A 23,610-nucleotide genomic window follows, 5' to 3' on the forward strand; every position below is an offset into this window, starting at 1 on the left:
TATGGAAAACAACAAGTGCAGTCATAAAGACCATGAGGTAACGTGCTGCTGTCTATCTTTTTTCCTCAATTTTAGGGGCTGATAGCTTGTGAATTATTATCTGTCACCTTGTCCATAAATTATCATTAAAAATGCTCCATAAAGAGTTAGCTTTCATTGAGTTTCCAGACATACTCTGTCCAGTATTGTCGGCTTAGGAAGCCAAAACAAATTTGTAATAGAAAGAAAATGTTTCCATTCTTTAAAAGAAACAAAACAAAAAAAACAAAGCTTGGGCCATCTTTATGTGATGCAGTTGTGAATTTTAACAATCCATTTTGGACTTAATTTAGATGAATGTTCATTCATCTAATTTTAGAAAGCCTTTGATAAACACGGCTGGAATTGAAATTATATACAACAACGGTCAAGTTTGGTTTCTTGGTAAAATATTAATTAGCTAATAACAATACTCAGTTTTCATTGAAAATACAATATTTGATAAACTATAGACAATAAACATGCTCTGTTTTCATTTATGTAAATTCTACTTTTAATATTAGGACAAAGACAAGACCATAATAACAAACATATTGTTGGGTCATATGATAAAACACCTTAAAATAAGGACAGTGTCAATAAAAACTACAATTTCATTTTTTCAAATCTAAATGTTATTTTAGATCATTTTGAATTGTACCAGTCTACCTACTATATTAAGGTGGTGAGTGAACATGCACACACACAAACACAGACCATGCCTGTTCATGATGAGGTAAACTGTGGAGGAGGAACAAATAATTGAAAAAAGCCTGTCAGACCGCTTCAGTTGAGTGCGTGTGAAGAAGAAACAGAGAAAGACGAGGTAGCGAATAATCAAATCCGGTGTGAGCTCCTCATTCCATTCGTCTGTTATCTTGTTAATTATAAGGAACCCCGTAGAGCTCCGTTGACACAAAGGCAGCTCCATATGTGTCGCAAAGTAGGGGGGACCGTGCAATGGTGCTGGGCCAGACTGCTCACCACAGGCCTCCAGACACACAAACACATACAGACAAGCCTGCACGGTAGCAGGAAAGACCACTGTAAGCGCATATGCAACAACAAACATTCACCAAAGGCCTTGGCACCGCATACAGTAACAGCACATACAGGAAGCAAAGCAATCAAAGAAGCAAACCGTAAACACAACCTGCACTGTAGCATAAATAAATAAATAAATAAATACATACATACATACATACATACATACATACATACATACATACATACATACATACATACATACATACATACATACATACATACATACATACATACATACATACATACATACATACATACATATATACATATACATACATACATACATACATACATACGTACATACATACAATAAGCACCTATCAAAAGTGTGAGAGTGAGTGATAAGTGAAAGTTGCAGCCGACTGTCATTTATAAAATGTGTGTACTGGGCTGTTGATTGAAATGAAAACTTTGGAGATGTTTCCTGCAACACTTGGATTGTGAAAGCAATTGAAAAAATGTGTGAATGCAAGACAGATTAGGTGAGGAGAAAATCATATATATTACGTTAAACTACAACCTATAGAGCGGTGGTTCTCAAATGTTGTGATCCTAGGACCAACAACTATATGAAAATGTAACACATCATTTAATAATTTAAATTGTAAATACATTCATGTACATAATTTACATATGTTGAGGAAACTTTAGATCTCACTAACACTAAAAACCTTTTGCTTCATTAACACTAACAAATCTATGATTTAGTTTTGCTTTTCCCCAACCGCATATAGAGTTGATTTTAGTATACATATTTGATAAACACAAGCTGAAGTAGACACCTTCTTCCTTCCATTTTCCTGTGTGGCCCTCAGTGGCGTTTAAGGAATGTATTAGCTCGTAAGTAGAATTTCAAACTGCAGTTGTACTGACATATTGTAACACCCACAAACAGCAGGTGACAATGTAGTGCTACGCACATAAAATGTTTCAGCGACAAAAAAGGATCAAGCGCGTTATGAAAATCCATAAGACATCAACTCGCTTACCAAACTTACTTATAGCATTCCCAGCAATAATACTGAAACGATGATAATGCCCAAAGTTCTTTGAGATGCTTTCAGAGGTCCATTTAATCGATATGTCGTTTCTTACAGCAATACATTCTTCATTGAATTGCCTCGAATAAACCAGAGTGAGAATGACTGAGGTCGAAAGCGGATAGCGTGCCTCTCCATTATCGTCTATGTAGTGCCTACTATGGAGAAAGGAGCAGGTTTTGTGTCTGCCACGTGCTTGACAGATGTGATCCGCTCCTTTTAATTCATCTCCCTCAGCATTTGGTGAAACAAAGACACACACATGTTCTCTGCTAACGGTTTGTGATGAGGAACAAAATGGGACAGCCGTCTCCCTGTTGCGACGTAGCAGCAGGTTTCCTTCCTACCGCACACCAAATCAGGTGAGGCTTCCGTTTGGAATCAATACGCGAATAATAGAGCGAGTAGAAGAGGTGCCAAACATCCATAAGCTTGTTACTTTGAAACACTTGCAGAGAAAAGAACATTTCAAATGTTTAGTTTGCCTTTGTCTTGCTCTGTTCATCCTTAAAATTTGGCACGACAAAATACAGATTGTGGTTATGAAGAGCATCTACCTCATACATCACCACAACCTTAATAATGCTGGGTTGAAAATAACCCAGTTTGGGTTAAAAGTTCGACTGAGCCAACTTATAATTGACCCAACTTCCTGGGTCGGTAATTTTTTTTAACACAGCAGGTTTCTTTCTTTTGGTACTTTGCACTGGTAGAATTGGACGTAAAGTGGCATTAACAGCTTTATGGATGAAGTGGACTTTTTGCGGCCAATCCTTGCATCATTAATCATTTTCATTAAAGTCAGGGCAGGTCAATTGTAAACTTGTGTGTGCCACACCTGCCATTGCTGGAACAAAGAACAACCAATCAGTAGTTTGAACTCGGCCCCCCAGCTTGGAAGAGCAGCATACTAACCACTGTCTTAGTGTTAACAAACAAAACATTGAATTGGGCCAGGGCTCATATTTTGATGATATCCAACTTGAGACAAATTAGATACACTGTTATTTATTGTGAGCTGAGCATCGTGTCAAAGTTTGATAATCAAATTGAGATTGCTCTATGCAATTCTGCCTGAGAAGAGCTCTGCCGTCGACTGATCATACTCGTGTGATATTGCTAATGTCTGAACATTTAATAAGTGAATCGCAAAACACAAGCATCCAAAATGGTGATAGCAATTCATTAGTTTGAGACCAAAAGCCAAATTTGTTCTGTCACAGAATCACGTGTGTTTGTGTGATCACTCAAGAGTGCATTAGAGACTTTGGGCCATGGCTGCCATTCTCTAATGGACACTGCATATGATGTCATTTTTAAAAAGGTTTCTCCTCATCTCCTCATGTATCTCTATCTTCCAAATAAGCACAATCTATTTAAAATCCCATTATCAAATTAGCATTGTTCGAGTTAAGCATGCTGTGCTAATATAACCCATAATTATACCCAAGGCGAACTCCAGCAGGACCAATGCACAGCCATACTTATCGCCATGGCCCACATGTGCACTTGCACATCATGCAAGTGACGTTCAGTGACATGCCAAGATGCTGCAATCACCTGTTACAATTGGGAACAAAATCTGGCACGGCCCAGTGCCTGCAAGCCAATGGGCAACTAGGTATAATGATGGGCGGTTGGGAGGGAGCCTGGGGGACGGAGCTGGATGGGGCGGGGGCATACATATGGATGAGAGATGTCCGAATGATTGACAAGAGAGATAAACAATAACAACAAGTGAGACTGGTGCAACAGGCTCCGGTGAGACTCGGCGGGAAAGGTTGTTGCCATGGTGAAGGTGAAGCGAGGAAAGGTGAGTCTGTAATCTGACAAGCCTTCACTGACATTATTGTGACACAACCAGCATGTTAGAACTGTATGCTGTGTCACGCCCCACCCCCTTTTTTTGAATGTTTGTCTTCTATTTTTGACACATTTATAATCTTACTAACCCAAGAGTAGATTAACTCAGACAAGCAAGGATTAGCACAATTACAACGCAAAGGATCATTTTAATACGCTTGACTGAGCTCAGTGAAAGGGCATTCCTCATACTATGAGATTTATGACAAGTGGTCAGAATGTCATGTTCATACATGCTAATAAGAGGATGCTGTCAGCCGAATGAACTTTTTGGTGGTAGCACAGGAGGTAAAACTGTAAAACGTCTTGCAACTTTTATTTTCCTCTCCATTTGGCCTAAGTGGGTTGCTTTCATGTCTTATATGTAATTAATGTCAATGTCTACTTAATATTTTTTACAGGCAGCATTGTGAGCCAGCTGTTGTCGATGGATTTTACCGTGATGGTTTCCTTGGAGACTGTAGGCTAGTCTCATTTAAGTGACACATTTCCCTGTGTGCTTGTCAAATTATTACCCCCATACCAATTGTCAACACACGTTGGAATAGGATTTGCACATTTTTACAGGCAAACACACAACAAAAAGATACTAATAAAAGGTAATTAAAGCTGAAAGCAACAATGAATGCGCCACACACCATCGTTTTCAAGGCAAATCTTTAAAACGATGATCAAAATGCATGTTATGCTTATCCCATATTAGCTGGCAGAGGAAAAAAAAAGATGTTGTGTGGACCATCTGTCAAATTTACCTGGTAACAATTGGAACTCATGGTGTTCTAACTTTCCAGCTATGAGTGGATTTTTGGGAGGTTGTGATTGAAACCCCTAAAATCCATTAATTGTTTCTGTACCCTACAATCTCACTGATTTACCACTCAAAAATTTAGCATTGAACAGGGGTGTGCAGAGTTTTGATATCCATTGTCTAATTATTATGACAACTGAAGAATAATTTGTCTTAGCGCCTATGCCAACAAGTGTTTTATTGATTGAAAGAATTGATTGAAGAAATGTGAGAAGCTTCTCTGCTCTTCAATTTGCACAAAACTTCAGAAATCCGGATTAGTCTTTTAGAGATGTGGTGTAGTGCTAGTCATTAGCCTCTACTTTTCAAAAGGAGATGTGGAGGTGGGAGCCATTTAAAATACAATGGCAAACATTAAACATTAAGAGCCCACTCTGATATCCTACAAAACAAGCCCCCAGGGCAACATCATCCACTGACAAGGATTAGGTCACCAACCACGCATGCACGTCCAAACAGGGCACTTAAACATTCAGTGATGAGTCCCCCATGCCGGCTCAACCAGTCTGGGTAAACATGAGGTAAGCAATCTCGTGTGGCAGTTGATGGAGTCGTATCGATCTTCTGCTTGTGCATCGGGTGTCAACATTTATGTTGCGATAACTTTGAAAATTGAGTTGCTGTGATTCATATCACTGTCATTTGACTTTGCACTGGGTCTCGCTTGCTGAGGTCAGTCTTGAGATGAGCAGTGATGTGACGCGGAAATGTCTGAAATGAAGCACCTTTGAGACGCTGTGATCACAGAAATGCAGTGTCCCCAGAAGTTGTTGCTTGATTTATAAGATGCATGCAGAAAGCTAAGTTGATAGATTTCCCGAAAAGATCACAAGCAGTTGAGGATTAAGCTTTGATTTATAGGCTTGATTTCAACTGACTGGTCATGATTCAAATTGAGTGCATTATTGAAAGGTCAGAAAGTATGTCAGTTGTGAGACTTGACTGTAAAACCGAAACCATGTTGGATTATGCACCACGAGAAAAAGAAAATAACACTAGTAAAAACAGGTAAAGGTAGGGACCTCAGCAAAAAAGCAGTCCAGAAGCAGTCCAGAAAATAATGACATGATAGCAAGGTCATTGGCATGGCCATCCCATGAATAAAAGCAATGGGAGAGATAGACCATTCAATTCAAGCAATTCCCTGAAACACAAACACTATAGGATTGGTATTCCACCAATGATAAGTGTCAAACGATCAGACTGATAACACCTTTCCCACTTTAACGTTACTTAGCCATGTATGATGTTATATATGTAAGCTGTGTATTTGATAGAGCTGACCTGATACACAGAGGTGACCCTGTCTACCGACACGGTAGATCTTGTCGGCAAATGAGATATGAGGGGTGTGTGGGACTGCACACAAATGTCTGCCAGTTTGCCCATACGCACGAACCTTACCCCATATTTATCGCCTGGGTGATAAATGACACAATTTGGCCGTGTGCACCCAAGGCAGAGGGCATAATTGACATATTCGTTCCATTTGCATGTAGTGTAAATATGTTTGTACACAGGCTGGATGGGGAGGGATGGCAAGGAGGTTTGGTGGGAGCATATGTGGAATTGCAGGCATTCAAATTGAGTTTGGATGAATGGCAAGCACCCGAGAGTCTGTCTGGCAGCATTCAGGCATGGGTACATCATCTCGGAGGCATTGATGGGCCCTAATGCAGAATAAGGAGAGCCAATCAACTCCTATCTATCCATTCTGCCAGGGTGACATATTGTGGGGGTACTTCAAGGCCAATGCACTGCCACATTCTGCTGACAAATCATTACATTAGACATGTCGCCAGAGAAGGAGGATAATAAGATTGAGTCCCAGAGTTTTAGATGCATTACGAACAGCCCTCTCTACCTCGATTCCTTCCATTTTGGCTGTTCCTTTCATTAATCAGTTTCCCCAGCCAGCTTGTCACAGAGCTGATGGAGGTTACTCTCATCGCAACATAACAAGCAAGAGTTTTGAAGTGAACAGAGATGGGTGATGAGTGATTTTGTCAGGTTTTCCCAGACGATTAGTTGATGATTATTTACCAGACGGTTATCTTATTTTAGCGCAAGCTAACAGGCATAAGAGAACACGGATGCATTTATAACTTTACCATGGGCGGGAAAAAAACACCTTGGGTTCTGCCATTGGCCAGTATACGGCAAGGGATCCTTGATGTTTAAGTTAGTTATTGAAAAAGATAACCTTTTACGTAGGTTGACGTGGCTTCACGTCAGCTGCATATCTACAATCCAAGTTGTTTTGGAAAAAAAGAAAGGTGAGTACGAAGCTTCGTAAAGGGCTCTAGACAAGATATGGTGTAGATCAGGCATGTCCAAAGTCCGGCCCACGGGCCAAATCCGGCCCCCGGTCATATTTCATACAGCCCACAGCTTCAGTCTTATAATGTATTATTCATGGCCCGCCTGCACTGTCAAACTGAATAAAAAAAAAAAAAATCATGAAACTTGAAACTGTAATTTTTCCTATTACCAAAAGGTGGCAGCACCAGCCCTCTCCACTCATTTCTGCCATGGCGACTGCAAAGAAAACGAGGAAAGTTGACATTGAGGGCCGTCGCTTTCAAGAGAAATGGGAATTACAATAGTTCTTCACTGAAAATCAAGGCAATTGTGTTTGTCTAATTTGTAAAGAGACTGTTGCCTTGTTTAAGGAATCCAACCTAAAGAGACACCATCAGACTAAACATGCTAACACATACGACAAGCTAACAGGGAGTGACCGCGCTGATAAAGTGAAGCAGCTCCAAGCTGAACTGGCATCACAACAGCGATTCATCACGTGGGGCTGTGAGTCAAAAGTAAATCAAAAGTAAAAATTACTGAATATTAAATATTATGAAGTGGCCATGTTAATACTGTTGAAGTTATGAACCTGTAGACGTGAATATTGTGAATGACAAGAGCAAAATTCACTTCTTTTAAGTTTCAATAATAACAGACAACTTTGCATCACTTATAACTCCTGTTTAAAATGTTCATGAGGCAAAAATAATTTTAAACTCTTGTAAATTAAATTATTTCATATAGTTTGTTCAATGTCATCTGACTCTTCAGATATGAATGAAAGGCAGAATTTGTGTTTTTAAAGTTGTTCACATCTGCCTGAGTGGCTAATATTTGGTTATTTTGTCATTTAAAAAATAAAGACAATTGGGACAATGAAATTTGTTTCATAACAGTATGAATTTGCATGAAATTTCTGTAGTTAAAAAATGTCGGAAAAAAGTATTGGCCCCCGGGCCCCTTCACTTTATCAAATCTGGCCCTCCTTGCAAAAAGTTTGGACACCCCTGGTGTAGATAAAGCGCTACATCAGTACACTCCATTTACCATTATGATCAAGTTGGGCTTTGGACATTTGTTGACTATTATGATGTGTTTTTTGGAAACGTACAGTCAATGAACCATGTGAATGGATTTGGTATTCAGTGATGAAATGGTCAACAACTATGCAAACATAGATTTTACCATGAGTCCATGTGTATTTGTAATTCCGTAAAATCCAGCCAATTCCACCATTACAGATACTTTAACAATAACAGAATATGCTGCATCCTTTGTGAATAATTGTGAAATGATTTGTTGCAACCTACATTATAACTTTAACCAATTTGTGAGTGTTTTGATTTGGACTCTTCTTTTTGGCATAAATGAGTGTTCAAGAAAAGTAGGCAACCGGTATTAAAGATGGCAACATTTGAAGGAGCACAGGAGGAGTATCTGGCACCTTTCCACCTCGTAATAACTGAAAGTAGGGAAAAGTTCAACAGCTAAATTGTCTTTCACCTCTGCAAAGCAGTCTCATACTGTTCAATCTTTATTTTCTGCTCGATTACCAGCAAATTAAAGGTTATCACAACTCAACAAAGACCCAGTAGGGGTGCTCGGTGGATAGGCTACTATTAAACCTATTGACAGTTTGAAGTGCACAATGATGCACCTTTACCCCACATGCACACTTGTGTTGAGTTGAGAAACACCAAAAACAGCAAAAACTGGGCAAAAAGAAGTAGTCTTTAGCAAGCGCATCAATCATGCTTTAAGACAAAAGGCCGGAAAAAAAGAGGGTGGGGTTGTGGAGACTTTGCCAAGCCCTGTCCTTCATCATCCATTATGAGAAAATGAATGTGGGGTCTCCACGGTCCAGCAGACAATGAGGAGACCGTCTTGTGCCAAACGCAGATCATAGCACATTTTAAATGGGGTCGCCAAGCTCGTGGAGACCAGGCACCATTTGTTTAAACTATCTGGGGTTCCATATTTAATAGAAATAGTTAAAGGTCACTTCATATTTTCCTAATTTAGACCTGCTCTTAAGTGTCATAAAAACATGTCTATGACATGCTTTTGTCAGAAATTTGTCAGATCAATAAAAACACTTTATTTTTACACTTGCTGAACTTGGCCTGTTTTTGTAGTTGATCTGTTCTCGTGTAAATGTGCCACTGCTCGCAGCACACACTCTATTACAAGGTCAACAGTTTCCGTTAAATTGGAAAGGGACAAAGCTAAGGTACTGCTTGCGGAAGCAGAAGCCCAGGTGAAGAAAAGACTGAATGGCCACAATGGAAGCAAAAGCATTGATTGCCATGTAGCACTTCAAAACTAAATTGCCAAATTAATCTTGCTAAACAGTGTACAGATCTGTGCATGTGGCACATGCAGAGGACACAGAGCCCAATACAAAAGCAAGATCAGAGATGGGAAAAGCAGCTAACAGAGACACATTTTGCTCAACAATAACAAAGTTGTGCAATTTCACTTGATAGGTGGCAATCAACTCTAGTTGTATCCAAGCAACAACAAAACACGCAAAACTCCCATAATACGTTGTCTTTAAGGCAACGGCATGCCGTGAGGTTCGTAACTGGTGAGAAACGGACTCCTCTGGAGTCAGATATAAAAATATGAATCTGAACAGAAGATTACCGGTAGCCTGTATTGCAATTTTGGTCTTCATTTTGAAATATTCACTTTAATGTTTTAATTATGCTTCAAATAACTCCAAGCAAAACAGTACGTCACCTATCAATAACTGCCTGTGTCAATAAATGGGATATATGAAAATTCATCTATTATTGGATTTAACAAACAAAATAATGATAAAAAAAGACAACTAAAATGGAAAATATAATAATATATATGAATTAATTATATTGTTTTGTATTCTTCACATGCAGGTGGAGCGGGGGCGGAGGGCATGGAGGCTCTGCATCTCCTCCCCTGCCTGCCCTGACCACACTAATGTCCTAATTAGGAGCAATTAAATGTCTATGTGTTGGAAGGAGAGCACGGACACACTCTGCGAAATATCTATCTTACCTGGATGAGTGACTCGCTCAGTCGTTCCTCGTCCACCTGAAGCACAATTTCTCGGATCTCTTCATAAGGCAGGCGGAACGAGCCCAAGAAAATTGCTGTTGAGACGGAAAGAAAGAAGAGGAGAACGCAATTTCCTTTTTGTTCTGTTCGACCGTCAGTATTCCCAAAGAAAAAAGAAAGAAAAAAAAAGCTAACATGTCACTCGTGAGAACAAAGTATTACAGTTGAGAATCGTGTGAGTATGTTTGTGTGTGTCTGTGTGTGTGAGTGCGTGTGTGCGTGTGTGTGTGTTTGGGTTAATAACAACCAGACCTCGAATAAACACTTTCCTTTTGGCAATCGATATTACTGTTCGATTGCAATCGATATTATTATTATAATCATTATTATTATTACATCACTATGCCTGAAATTAACATGCGTGGTGGTTGACAAAACAAAGATCACCCATAGAGCTGTCATGGCATCTGTAAGGCTGAAGTTTAGTTCAGAGTTAAATGAGAGCGAGCGACAAGTCTGAAAGACGTTTTAACTGTAAAGAATTAGGGATTGGGAAAAAAATCATTTGTCTGCTCAGAAAAGTGACAGGAGCTGAAAGACAATATAGACGAGCTATTGCATGTATTCTGAAACCATAATTCGTATTTTAGTGACACTTATATCAAATTAGTTTTAATAATTATGATAGTCGTTTTAATACTTATCATATTTTTATAGTAAGTGGGTGATACCGTGGTGCACATGTTAGCACGTCCACATGTTCCACATCTACAGTTCACAGCTTGCGGGTTTGATTCCGGCTCTGGGCCTTCCCGTGTGGAGTTTGCATGTTCCCTCCCATGCTTGTGTGGGTTTTCTCCAGGTACGACCATTTCCTCTCATAGTGCATTTGACAGATAACGCTTCGCTTTTGAAAAATCCCTCTTTAAGGCGCCTTTATTCACCTGTGTTTAAGTAATTAAATACCCTGGGCCATCATTTGTAGAAATATGCCACCCACTAGGTGTTTTCCTCTCTTTAAATGTGATTCCCACCGTAAGTGTGAGAGTTACAGGTGATTCCAAGTTACCTACTGTATTCATCCTGGGTAACATCAATTAAAAGATGCCATTTTGGTTCAGCTGCTTCTACACTATCACTGCTGTTTGTGATGCCAGGTAGAACACAACGCATTAGTTCTAGTCAAATTGTACCCTAGTGGCATTGACAACTGTGGCATTAATTATGGACTGCTGGCTATTGCAATCACTGTCACTTCAACTAGAACATGTAGTCCTTAAACATTTAAATGGCTGGTTGAGGGGGCTTCATTAAAGGACCCCATGTTCCGTATGCCAAACAAGCTTTAATTTCACATGGCAAATCGCAAAGCCAACTGTCATTAGAGGGGTCCAAACCTCTTGTTGCTTCACATTTCAATGAGCGATGGTATTGGCAAAACAGAGCATTGTCGCAGCCGCGAATGCATGACACCTGTTTTGTCCATATGCTATGAACATATGTCTAGTTTGCGTGTCTTCATCAGAGCCTGATAATTTGCCAAATGGTTTCATAAGTTGGAAGGGACAACAAAATGTACTGCAAAAATAAGGACATAAGGTGGCGTGTGTATTTTTGTAGTGTTCTACATATGCATAAAATTGCTTCTTTCCACAGTAATATAAACGAGTACCCACAGGGTGTGGAGGAAATACACCATTAACCCAACAATTTAGGCCCCCAGCGATTTAAATTGCTAACATGTAGCCTGAGGGCACACTTATGTTAAGAATCTATTTCCCAGATGCTAAACGACGGATAGTGCGCACAATCCATAAATGCTTGAGGTGACTGTTAACAACTGCCAAGAAACAAGATCCTAAAGGGCAGAGTAAAAACACCATCGGTCGTGAGCCCTGTTTGCCAGGATTTGATCTGAGGTGTTCATGGATGCAGAAAAAAAAATCAAAATGAAAAACAACATTAAAGATGATGGTTGAAAACATGGACATATACTTACATAGATTCTGTGCGGTCTTGGGGTCCAAAATGCGAAGCTCTTTTGCTTTCTTCTTAAACTGTGTCATTCTGTCGTCAGTCTCGTCTTTGGGATCTTTCCTCACTATTGAGAAGGGGGCGGGTATTGCATTAGTATTTCCAGAAAGTACCAGGCCACAATTCAAGGCCAATTGCATTTCCGCTCTCCAAGAGTATGAGTGAGCAAGCATGGCGCTGCCAATGAAGATTAAAATGCTTCAAAGCAATATTTATAATGTTAATTACATTCAAATTAAATTTAAATATATTTTGGAAGCAAGACTTTTATAGACATATAGTGGAAGAATGAAAAAGTGACAGAAGCACAATGTAATCCCAAAAGAGGGCTCTTCTGCATCAGCTTGTGGGACTGGCAGCATATTTTGTTGATAATCCTAACAACTGCTTAGAAGGAAGCGGAAGGGTCTCTCAGGAGGAGGCTCCCAAGAAATCAAGCGCAAACAACATGTTCCCCGAGCGCCAAGCATCTTATGTTTGAAGAAACAATCAAAGAGGAAGCATCTCCTGGGCAGCCAGATGAAGCAGTGCTGACGGCACCTGCCTCGCTCCGATGCCTCACTGTCAACACGTGACATGTGGGAGGGGAACATTTACACAAATCAGTAGTGCCAAAAGGCACGCACTTGTGCTATTACGTGTGTAAGAGTGTGCCTCATACAAAATTACCAGCAGGTCATATTTTGCTCTCGAAAATGAGTGCTTGACGTTATTGTAGGCCACTGAAGTACTCCGTTTATCATTGAAATGGTTGTCAAACCAAATGTATTATACGAAACAACTTCATAAGTGGTTAGCACTTATTGTAATAAAATATATGGTATCGTTATCAACAGCGCCTAAATGGTCACATTGTGCCTATAAAATTTTAGTGTGAGAAAGGTTTTCATTGGCTCACGCACGTGCAACCAGTGCATTACTTAGATTTATTTTTGTTGACAAAATGACACTCAGGACATTCAGCTCAGTTGTTGGTCATTATGCACAAATCAGCTGCTTTACTGACCAACATGAACTCCAAAAGAAGATGACAGGACACCAACACAAATGTAGAGGAAGGCGGCCTTATGCGTGTGAGAGTGAGATGGCAAATGACCACTGTGATTGGCAAATATGTGAAGAGAGAAAGGTCTTGGGCTGAATCCACATAACTATGGTAGACAATAAACAACAGCGATAGTGCTTACTTTCTCTTAAATAATTGTAGTTTGTTAGATCAGACAAATCGTGACAACGTATTGCGGATAATATTTGCACTGACGCTAAACAATGACTTTACATTCATACTATATAAGTATAACTTAGAATGTGCACCCCCAAATGTTCTGCTAGTGCCCCTAAAAATTCAGGATTAGGGTACATTGTGCATCTCGCCTGAATATATGTTTCTTTCAGTAATGTACGCACTCAATCATGATCCTCGGTCTGCTGGCTAGTTACATTTCCACACTCGTTTAGGGCTTATATAGCATGGATATTTTATACACGGTATTCCCAAAACACATTTGTAAATAATCAGAAATAATTTGAATATTTCACAAAACTTTTTGTATTTTGGCCAAAATATGTACACCCGCCCAATTATTATTCTGCCAGCGAGCTTAACCTGTCACAGAGTGATGACCAGTAACATCTGACCACCGTCATTGCCAATATCTGAACGTGTTGGACAAGTTGCCGAGTGGCTCGAATATAATACTGCGACAACAAAGCCATTCCCACTTGCACAGATTTATATTTGGGCAAAATAATCCCTAAAATTATCCATAAAGCAATAGTGTAGCAAAGGGTGATTTGTGATGTGCACAATATTTTACTGACTCAAAAAGGCACATTCTCCTCTTGATCGGATAAACAGCATGGGATGATTTCATTTGAGCATTACTACCGCAAGTAAGGTATGTATTAACAATTTTGTGTGCAAAAAGATAAGGCGTTTTTAATCATGTAAAATATGGTGTATTAATAGGACTTAATCAAGCAGTCTCACAGAGCTCAGCAGAGCTAATTTATGGTCAAAATTTGGGCCTCGAGGCAGTAATTCTTAATTATTTTTTTATTGGCCATGCACATTTGCGATAAAGAAAAAAATGCTTTAATAAATTTCTTTTTTTCTTCTTGCTTTGTGTGTGTTCAAATGTTCATGTGAAACAGAATGATCAAAAGTAACGCCAAACAAGCACCTAAGGAAAATTATCTAGTTACTGGAATTGTAAACTGTCACAGTTCTTATTAGCTGAGGGGAGGTAGAAATGTCCCCCATGCCAAAATATAGTCACCAAATTAACAAGGATTATGTTGGGAAAATAAATGAATACGGCAGCAAAAACACATTTGGCTTATTCAGGATCAATTGGCATGCACGTTATGCCTTGTGGGTCTTGGACTGAGGTTTTCCCTCTGGACATTTAGCGATTACAAGTGTTCTCCCGCATTCAAACGTTCAACATGTTCTGCTGGCCCACATTCAGCCGACCGGTCGCCTTCCATGCAGCATCTCCCATAAGACGTCCAGTAAAACACAAGGTACCAAGATAAATAGCACCACATGTACACTTCCAAACGCCACTGATACCATGGCCCTTGGAATCAACTCAAGAGATGACAGACCTTAAACATATTTAAAGGCAAAGTAACACAGACTGGCAATATGGTTTTTGGAATATAATTGCAAACTTCGATTTAGCTGTCTGGGATAATAGTTTCTATAACATTGTTTAGTTTGCATAGCATATGTAGTAGGCAGCCATGTACTATATTTATACTGACAAGGATGATAAACAATTCTGGACTGAGGACCAGTGCAAAATCAAAGGAACGATGATCGTTCTGATCACATTTGACCACATTGTGAATATAATTAAAATCAGTTTACTAGATTTGTCTGAACAAGACATATGGCCATTTACCACTGTCACATTTTTTTCTTTCAGGTTTCTTCCTTACAGAGAGTTTTTCATCACCTCTTGTGCCAAAGTGCTCACTTGCATGTGGTTCAGTTGTTCTAGACCTTCTGGATAATCACTATTTGAATGTTCTAAACTCCACATAAGTTGCCATGGTGTGGGTAGTGTCACAGCGTGAATGCAGTCCAATTTCCCATAGCTGATGTCATGTGTTGTTCCTTGGACTAATAGAGAGAGACGGAAGAGCCTCAGGTCCATCGAGTGTCTGAACAAAAGATCCCAAGGGTGGATTTTTAGCATGACAACTCCTCGGACATCTGGTCTGAATAAGGCTCGACATACCTAACATTACCCCAGACAGCTTGCTTCAACACATCAAGGGGGTAATTTTACCCAAATGGCCCCCCAATCACTGCATCTAAGTCCAACAGAACCCCATTGGGATTTGATTTGGGTCTTTCATGAGACTACGGCCACAATCAAAAAAAAATTGTGTTATTATGTCAATGAGTCAAAAGTATGTTTATGTAGTTTCAGTCCGTCAAACTGCCTGTCAAATTGTGGTACAACATATAAATATGAGTGACATGATATGGGAAAAACATATTCCCCAATTTTCCTAGAGCCTCTTTAGGAATTAAACCGCTCCTTGGACTTTTGTAAACAGAGAATCTCAAAGATGCGATCACTCAAGGTAAACAAAATGATGCACACAGTGGAGTGGAACAACTATCAACTTTGAAATCATCATCATGTTTGGTTTTAACTGGGATTTCAAAGAGACAAGTGGTAATGATAACAACCATTGACAGTCCCAAAAACATACTTAAGGTTGAATACAAACATTCAGATGAGCTTGAGCTAGACAATTTTAGCTACATGCAGTAGATTCCAAGGTGTTTGAATCTGGTTCTGTTTGTTATTTATGCATTTATATTGTAAGCAATGGCTATACAATTGCTTCATGTTCACCTCATCTGGCATTTATCAAGAGTGTTTAATACCTTTATTGAGGCGGCAGTGATTAGGTTGTTTTAATAATCGTACAGAATAGTAGAATGTGACGTAACACACTGCCTGTAAAGTTATTATTATAATTTTGCTTTGGTAATGACCACAATTTGACCATATGTATCAATCACAATATAATGAATCTGCATTATATTGCCATAACTACCGATGGCAGGAATTGCTTTGGAAAAGGTTGAATCTTGAATCTTGAATTTGGAGGTCAACAGACATTCCTGAGGAGATTTTCATATAACTCATTTGTATCCATGTTTTTACGATATCCTCAAGGTAATAAAATCTGAATTGACACAGAGAAAACTTATTTATTCAAAAGTGAGAAAATGAAGTGTAAGGAGAAACGCACAACAATGTCAGGCAAATAAAACAATCTCTCGAATCAATAACCCTGAACACTGTCAGTGACCTGCAGCTTTTAACAAGTGTATTTTAATCTGCCCTGCATCCATACACGGCACTTGTGTGCTGTCAGTCAGCGGCAGGGGAGTGTGGGAAGGCTCTGACTCTTCCTCTCAAATTAGACGTGCTCCCAGGGCAGCGAATGGATTGATCCGGGCAGCCAATCATTTGGAAGGAAGCGCTGTCCGCTTCTGCCAAGGCATCGCACTGCGACCCGAGTGCTCTTGAGCTCTGCTGGGAAAGGAGCTCGCTCACTGGAACTAAAGGCTGCCGCCGGTGTCTGTTAAGCTTTTGGTAGACAATATTGGTGCAAGGTTCATATCACCAGGAGGGGATGACGAAGAGAGCTTTAACGCTAAGGCTATTCCTCGGACAGATGGATAGATTACACGTACACAACCACAGTTGCTATTAGGTGAAAAAGCCTAAAAGGAAAAGCTGATTCAAGATGTCAAGTTCAGAGTGCGTGTGTGAATGTGTTTAATATTTTCACCTATAACTGATCTGAATACGCTAAGCACAGAGGCTCACAAATAGTGAAAACTAGAGCCTTCTATAGATTTTTATATACTGTATAAAAATAGCCTTGTTTAAGTATTACACATTTGCAGGTTTAAGCAAAATAAAAACGAAAAACTTCCCAAACCACAAAACTTTCTCAACACAGTCAAGGCATGATTAATAATTGACAATCTGTATTTTTAAACTTAATGGATGCAGGGTGTAAATCATGATGCCGAAATCATGAAAGGAATCACAGCTTGGTGAAATAATTGCACACACATTGTATTTTCAGATAAATTGAAACATGATAATTTACTGCTTGAAGTACCATGTTTAAAAGCAAAAGGATGGTAAAATAATGGTACCTAAAATGCAATTCAGCGTTTGGTCGTCAGCCCATCTTCAATGTTGTTTCATGAGCTACATATATGCACACCAAGCTTGTGAGACATAATTTTCTTTTCTCAGGCTAAATGTTACATGCTTCATGAATTATTGTCAATTTATTTAAAATATTATTATTTTGTCAAGTAAGTTATACGTTAGTGTTGTCTCAAGATGCGCATGGTGCATAGAAAAGAGGTGTTGCACTAACTGATGATATGTCAACGAGTGTGTGTGGCTTAAAAAGTGAAGATGCGGCTGCATTAGCATATTTTTGTGTTGACAGGCTAGGAAATAAAATGTGACCCGATTACGTCTAAAGTAGCTAAAGAAAAATAAACGATACGTACACTGCAATAGGACATCACAAATGGTTTTGTTGATGATAAATACAAAAACAAAACAATATGAGGTCAAACATCTATTTTTTGATTGTCTGTCTGAACCTACGTATGTTTGACTTTAAAGGGGACTGCTCATCTCATATAACTTCTGGCATAAAGATGCTGAACCACTTTTTTAGAATGTCGAACGTGACCTCTAGACTTTGTGACAAAAAAAGAACAATTTCGTCCTGCTTTGAGGTTTATCTGACAGGGTAGAATGCAGTACTTTTTACAGATGACAGAAAACAATCTGCCCTCTCTCGACTCCACATATTTTCTTTCCCTGTTTTGAGAAGTGGCCCACCTCCTTTCCAATTTGTCTCATTATCGAGTATTAGAGGAGATAAAAATAGGACGATCAATGCCAGACAAACAGTCAACATTTGTATTTGCAATCTCAGGGCATGATATATTACTATGGTAGGTTCACATTAACAATAACTCAACAAAACTGCCATTTTGTTTGCACAGCAACTGGTACTACCGCTCGTCATTTGTCAACTTGTCCCAAAAACCCACTCGCTATTAATAAATCCCGCTTTCTACTCATGTCTAGCAAGAAGGCGGAGAAGCCACCAAAATAATTTGATTACTTGTTGAATGCCACCTGAGTACAAGCCGACCTGTTAATTTTGTGCTATTTTCCCCATAAGACTAGCACTGAAAAATACCATGTAAACAAAATGGCCCTTTCAGTCACGCCACAGATCTCATCCAAGTCCACAAAATTTTAAATCAACATGCCATGCCCAGTCAAATGAGGGAATGAATTAGTCAAAGTCAAAGTCAGCTTTATTGTCAATTATGACACATTCATGCACAGCATTGATATATATATATATATATATATATATATATATATATATATATATATATATATATATATATATATATATATAGTTTGAAAGGAAAAAGTGTACGTATGAAAAGTGCCTGTAGTTTTTTTTTTTTTTAATGCATTAACGTATTATCTCCTCCTACCCCTCTAGGGAAGGTTAACCGATAGGTTGATCCAATTTGTCTGCCAAGGCGTGAAAGGACTTAATAAATACTTCACATTTCTATGCTGGAAAATGTCAAGGTTTCTTGAGAGATGAGGACAGGAGGAGGGGATAAAATGACTTTTTTCCCTTTCAGGCAGCTCCAATCCACGCTTGTTGGCGCCAATAGGTTTATCCTTGGCAATCATCGAGGACAGACACATAAAGTACTGTATAATTCCTTGTCCCTTCACTTACACAAAAAAATCATAATTAAAGCCTGAGGGGCCTTGCTTCCTGTCACCAGGTGATTCTTATGCGGAATTCTGGCGATGTGAGTATGTTAAAGCCTGCAGGTTCTGCTTGAAGATCCACCGTGAACAGCATTCAAATCCTAAAGTCAGAGTCATTGAACCCCAAAAAGGTCAACGCTGGTCTGCTAAATGATAGTCTCTAGCGTTTGCACTCAAAAGTATTAAAAGTTACAACATTTCTTCAAACCAGTACTGTACTACACAACACTGTCACTGGCAAATACCTCAATGATGTTCTCCATATTGATATGTGTAGCTCAACAACCAATAAAACTATGCTTGTAAGAACTTTGTGAGACACTGAAGACGAAAATGGGAGCAGATCTGCTGCCCATAACATAATCATGGATGAACTGTACACATCATTGTTGTGTGACTGCATGTCAACATCTACTGGAATACTAATCACCACTAAAGTGGTCTCCATGAAACCTAAGATTGTCCTTAATACATTGCAGGGAGCTTTCCCCCCCCATATTTACACATCTGAGTGACGATTCACATATTCTGTGCTGCTGTTCTCCTCAATGACAGGGTTCAGATAGGCTCAGCAGTTTGCGATATGATTGTCATAAATGATCATTACCATTAACCCACGATTATTTGTTTTCCTAATGAGAAAATAAAGGAAGCCACTGATGTTGTTCACTGGCCTGACTTCCATGGAAATGTTGGAATGTTGAATTCTCAGGAGCATAGAGTAGATCGCACTAAACATTGTTCGGTCTTGACTGCATTAAGGACCTCAATGATTGTCTGCTTGACTTTACGCCATAAGGCCTAGATCAGGGGTGCCCAATACGTCGATCGCGATCGACCGGTCGATCGCCTGGCCACTACTGGTCGATCGCGTGACATTAAAATGTTTTTGGGGGTTTTTCGCACTTAACGCGTGCGCAAACAACGGCGCTAACAACACAACACTAACACGCTAGCTCGCGAGTTCCCTCCAATTGCCGGAACCCTGTTTTTTCCCTTAAACTTAAGAAAGGGTATAAAAATGTGTGGGGCAGCTAGACATCGTAAAAATATTTTTAAAAAAGTATCACTTTCATAGGGAATGGGAGGAGGACTTTTTTCACGATAACATACATAAACGTATATATATATATATATATATATATATATATATATATATATATATATATATATATATATATAATTATTATTTTAGTGGGTAGATCTTTGTGACTTGGTTATTTCAAAAGTAGCTCGCGAGCTGAACATGTTTGGGCACCCCTGGCCTAGATGCTCGAACCAGGGAGTGCACTGAATAATTTGAGCCATGTATGACGTGCCTAGTGCCCAGTAAAACTTGAATTGGAAAGTGAGCATAATGTCCACAGGGTGTCTGAAATGAGTTGATGTTCCATTGATGCCGCAGAGACTCCAATTACACTTCAAATAAGTCAGTGTCAGTGCTGATTCGTAGCAAGAGCACCAGCTTTGGCCACTGTGAGCTGTTTGCTAGGTAGTGCTGGATGAACTGTGGGCAAACACAAGCCCAGTGGCATGTGATCTCCCTCTAAGTTATTTAACCGCATGCATAAACAGACACACTCTGGCACTGACTTTGACACATGCTTTTAGACTTTTCTGCCCCACTTGTGTACTTCTAACCAAGCTGGACTCAAACAACATCTACAAACAAAGATGTATGCAGTATGTAAAGCAAGATTTGGGAATTGACCTAAAAAGAGTCTTCAACCAACACTTTTCAAACCAAGTTTTTACTGGGTCACTGTCAAAGTAAAATGTAATATTTTATTTATTGACAAGCAGGCCTGCATTTACAAGGGCTTTTTGATACATGGTTTTCCAAATGGAGTCACAGCTGTTGTGCTGACAACTATTAATATATGTACAGTGATTAAAGCATTTATTAGACCCAAAGCAATGCAAGTTTTATACCACAGCTGCCTCAAATAAACAACATGGGTAATTATCAAAATATGTTTTCTTTTTTTCCCATAATTGTTTGTATACCAGTATTAGGATCTTTTCAATTTGTATTGCTAAAATAGTTTAGTGATATCAATTGGTTTACAATTGTATTGGTCGTCTAATTCCGGAGTAGAGATCAATGTCTCTTGATTATCTTGTCAAATTAAAGTTATTACCTCCCATCCAGAATCTCAATGTAGTTTCAATTATTGAAATCATTAATATTATTATTAAATTATAAATGCATAACATTTAATCACGGAATGCTCGATTAATAACGGCTCCACTTTGTTCAAATGGTAAAACATTGAAAGCTCACTGAAATAGACAAAGTACAAATTGGAGCACTTCAGAACAGTGGATGAAATTTGTAGTGGTGGTCAAATATATTTGTTACGCACTGTATATGTTGATGTTATGGTAATACATGGAATATTGTCTCTAAAGTAAGGTTATCGGTGACATTTCCAAGTTTACCATTTTTACCTCTCTATCAAACCAATTGGCAAACCCTAAATCTTAACAAATAATGACATGTTGATCTTAAATCAGTGTTGGGTCAGTGGCCATGAATTAACTTTGAAAATATAGCTCCCTATATTGTTCAAATTGAGTCTAACGTCCAAAGTCCGAATACTTTAAGCTGGTTTCTTGCATCAAAACTTTTAATCCTAATATGACATAAACGCAACTTTTTCTTGAAGGTAAAATCTCTTGCAGGTAGGTGGACTTCACTTCTAAAGCCCTTTCCAAAGATTACCAACCATATTTTTATTATGAGTATCTTTATTAGTTGTGTGCCTCAGGGTCCTTATTCATTTCTTCGGGGGCAAACAAATGGAGGTGAAGCAGTCCCTCCCACCCACCTCACCAGCTTATCTGACTCCTTTCCTACAGTTCACGCCTTCCCGTTGTCCTTCCTCCTGGATTCAAAACTCTTAATTTGAACTAATTGCACAAACTAATTTCTTTTTCTTCATGTCTCGGCATTTCTGCCAGTTTTTTTCTCAGCGGGCTCGTAAACACTTTAGGAAACGGGCTTTAATAAGGCTGCCTTGTGAGGGTTTGGGGCCTTAAATGGACACAAGGCTTGTTTGATAAGTCTCCACTTCATCACCACCTTTATTAATTAAAGTTTATATTACATTAGAAACAAAGTTAAAGCTATTTGCACCCCCATTAATGGGTTCATGTAACTGCATATCTATTGCAAATTAATTGGCATCTGGCTTCCCCTACTGCAATTACAAAATGATAGCTGAATAGATTTTAAAAAGCGTGTATCATCGTATTTGTGAGTTAATCCACTCAGGTGAAGGAAAGAATTGGTATTTTCACTGTGATACTAGAAAAATAATCCCTCACTGTTCGCTGGGGTTACGTTCCGAAAATAACCCGTGATAGGTGAAATCCGTGAAGTAGAAACCTTTATTTTCTTACCATTATTATACAGGTTTAACATTGAAACCAAAGGACACAATTGTTTTCAGGCCCAAGCATTTGTTTAACAAAAAGAAGAAAACAATTTCTTCCAGATAGCTACAGTAAAATAATCATTTTAATCATCAGTACGTACTATATAGTGCGCCTCTGCGGCCTGGCTTCGCTCTGTAGTGTCTTTTTCATCTGAAGCCACAACACAATGCACCGTGAAAAAACGCTGTGAAGCAGTGACGCCGGGAAAGGTGAACCGTGATATACCGAGGGACGACTGTAGTAATAAGAGTTCTAAAAACATTTTTACAGTATGTATACTTTAGCTACATCTACATATGTTACACACACGTATCATTTTTATATTATTTATACATTATTTTCTGTATGTCATTTATACTATCAATATAGTATTTACATGTTTGAAACTATTATTTAATGTTCTAATGATAACATATGCATTTATATGGTTTAATATACATTCATTGATACACAAATAATGTAACAGAGGCTGTGATTTACTGAAGTCAAATTCCTTGTTTGGCTCGCTCAAACATGGCGAATAAAAAAAAAAACTCTTGAATCGTATGTATGTTTAAAAATGAGAGGGTGACACTACTTTGCGGATTTTCACCTATCGCAGGTGGTCTTGGAACCAATTATCCGCGATAAACAAGGGATTACTGTATTCAATGCTATCCTTAGTTTCTGATCACCAAGAATGAGTTTGCAGGAGTCAAATACACACACACACACACACACACACACACACACACGCACACAGATATGTCATATCTGAAATGCTTTAATTATATTTAATACTAAATGGGCTCTATTTGTATAGCACTTTTCTACCTTAGGGCGCTTCACACTGCTTCCTCATTCACCTTACTGATGAAACACTATCAGGAGGAACTGGGCGTTCAATGACACTTCGACATGGTCACAACGACTGAGGATGGAACCAGCTTCCTCTGGGTTGGGAGACGACCACTGAGGTATGGCGCCCCCTATGTTAAAAATATAAACAAAAATGTAAATGTAACATGCAAAGGCTTTTCTGAAATTTTCTGAAAGGCTGCCCTTGTGAAGAATTAATTCCCTACCCGTAAGGTGTGTATGTGTATATAAGTGTATGTGTGTACGGTACGTGTGAAAAAAAGTCATAACGTGCGAG

The 23,610-nt window shown here is 38.9% G+C and overlaps 1 protein-coding gene across 6 annotated transcripts in view; it reads right to left on the bottom strand.

Moving 5' to 3' along the window:
- The window catches only part of diaph2 (diaphanous-related formin 2), a 307,464-nt gene that overhangs the window by 126,174 nt on the left and 157,680 nt on the right, over positions 1–23,610 (bottom strand). For all 6 annotated transcript variants that reach the window (XM_088384971.1, XM_088384965.1, XM_088384980.1 and 3 more), the window contains 2 exons: positions 12,119–12,220; positions 10,120–10,214 (listed from right to left, as the gene is read on the bottom strand). In XM_088384971.1, the coding sequence (XP_088241097.1) occupies positions 10,120–10,214; positions 12,119–12,220 (197 nt within the window). The remainder of the gene's footprint in view (positions 1–10,119; positions 10,215–12,118; positions 12,221–23,610) is intronic.

This window comes from Syngnathus floridae, chromosome 1 (assembly GCF_059516105.1).
Source record: "Syngnathus floridae isolate MCC-2025c chromosome 1, RoL_Sflo_1.0, whole genome shotgun sequence".
NCBI lineage: Eukaryota > Metazoa > Chordata > Actinopteri > Syngnathiformes > Syngnathidae > Syngnathus > Syngnathus floridae.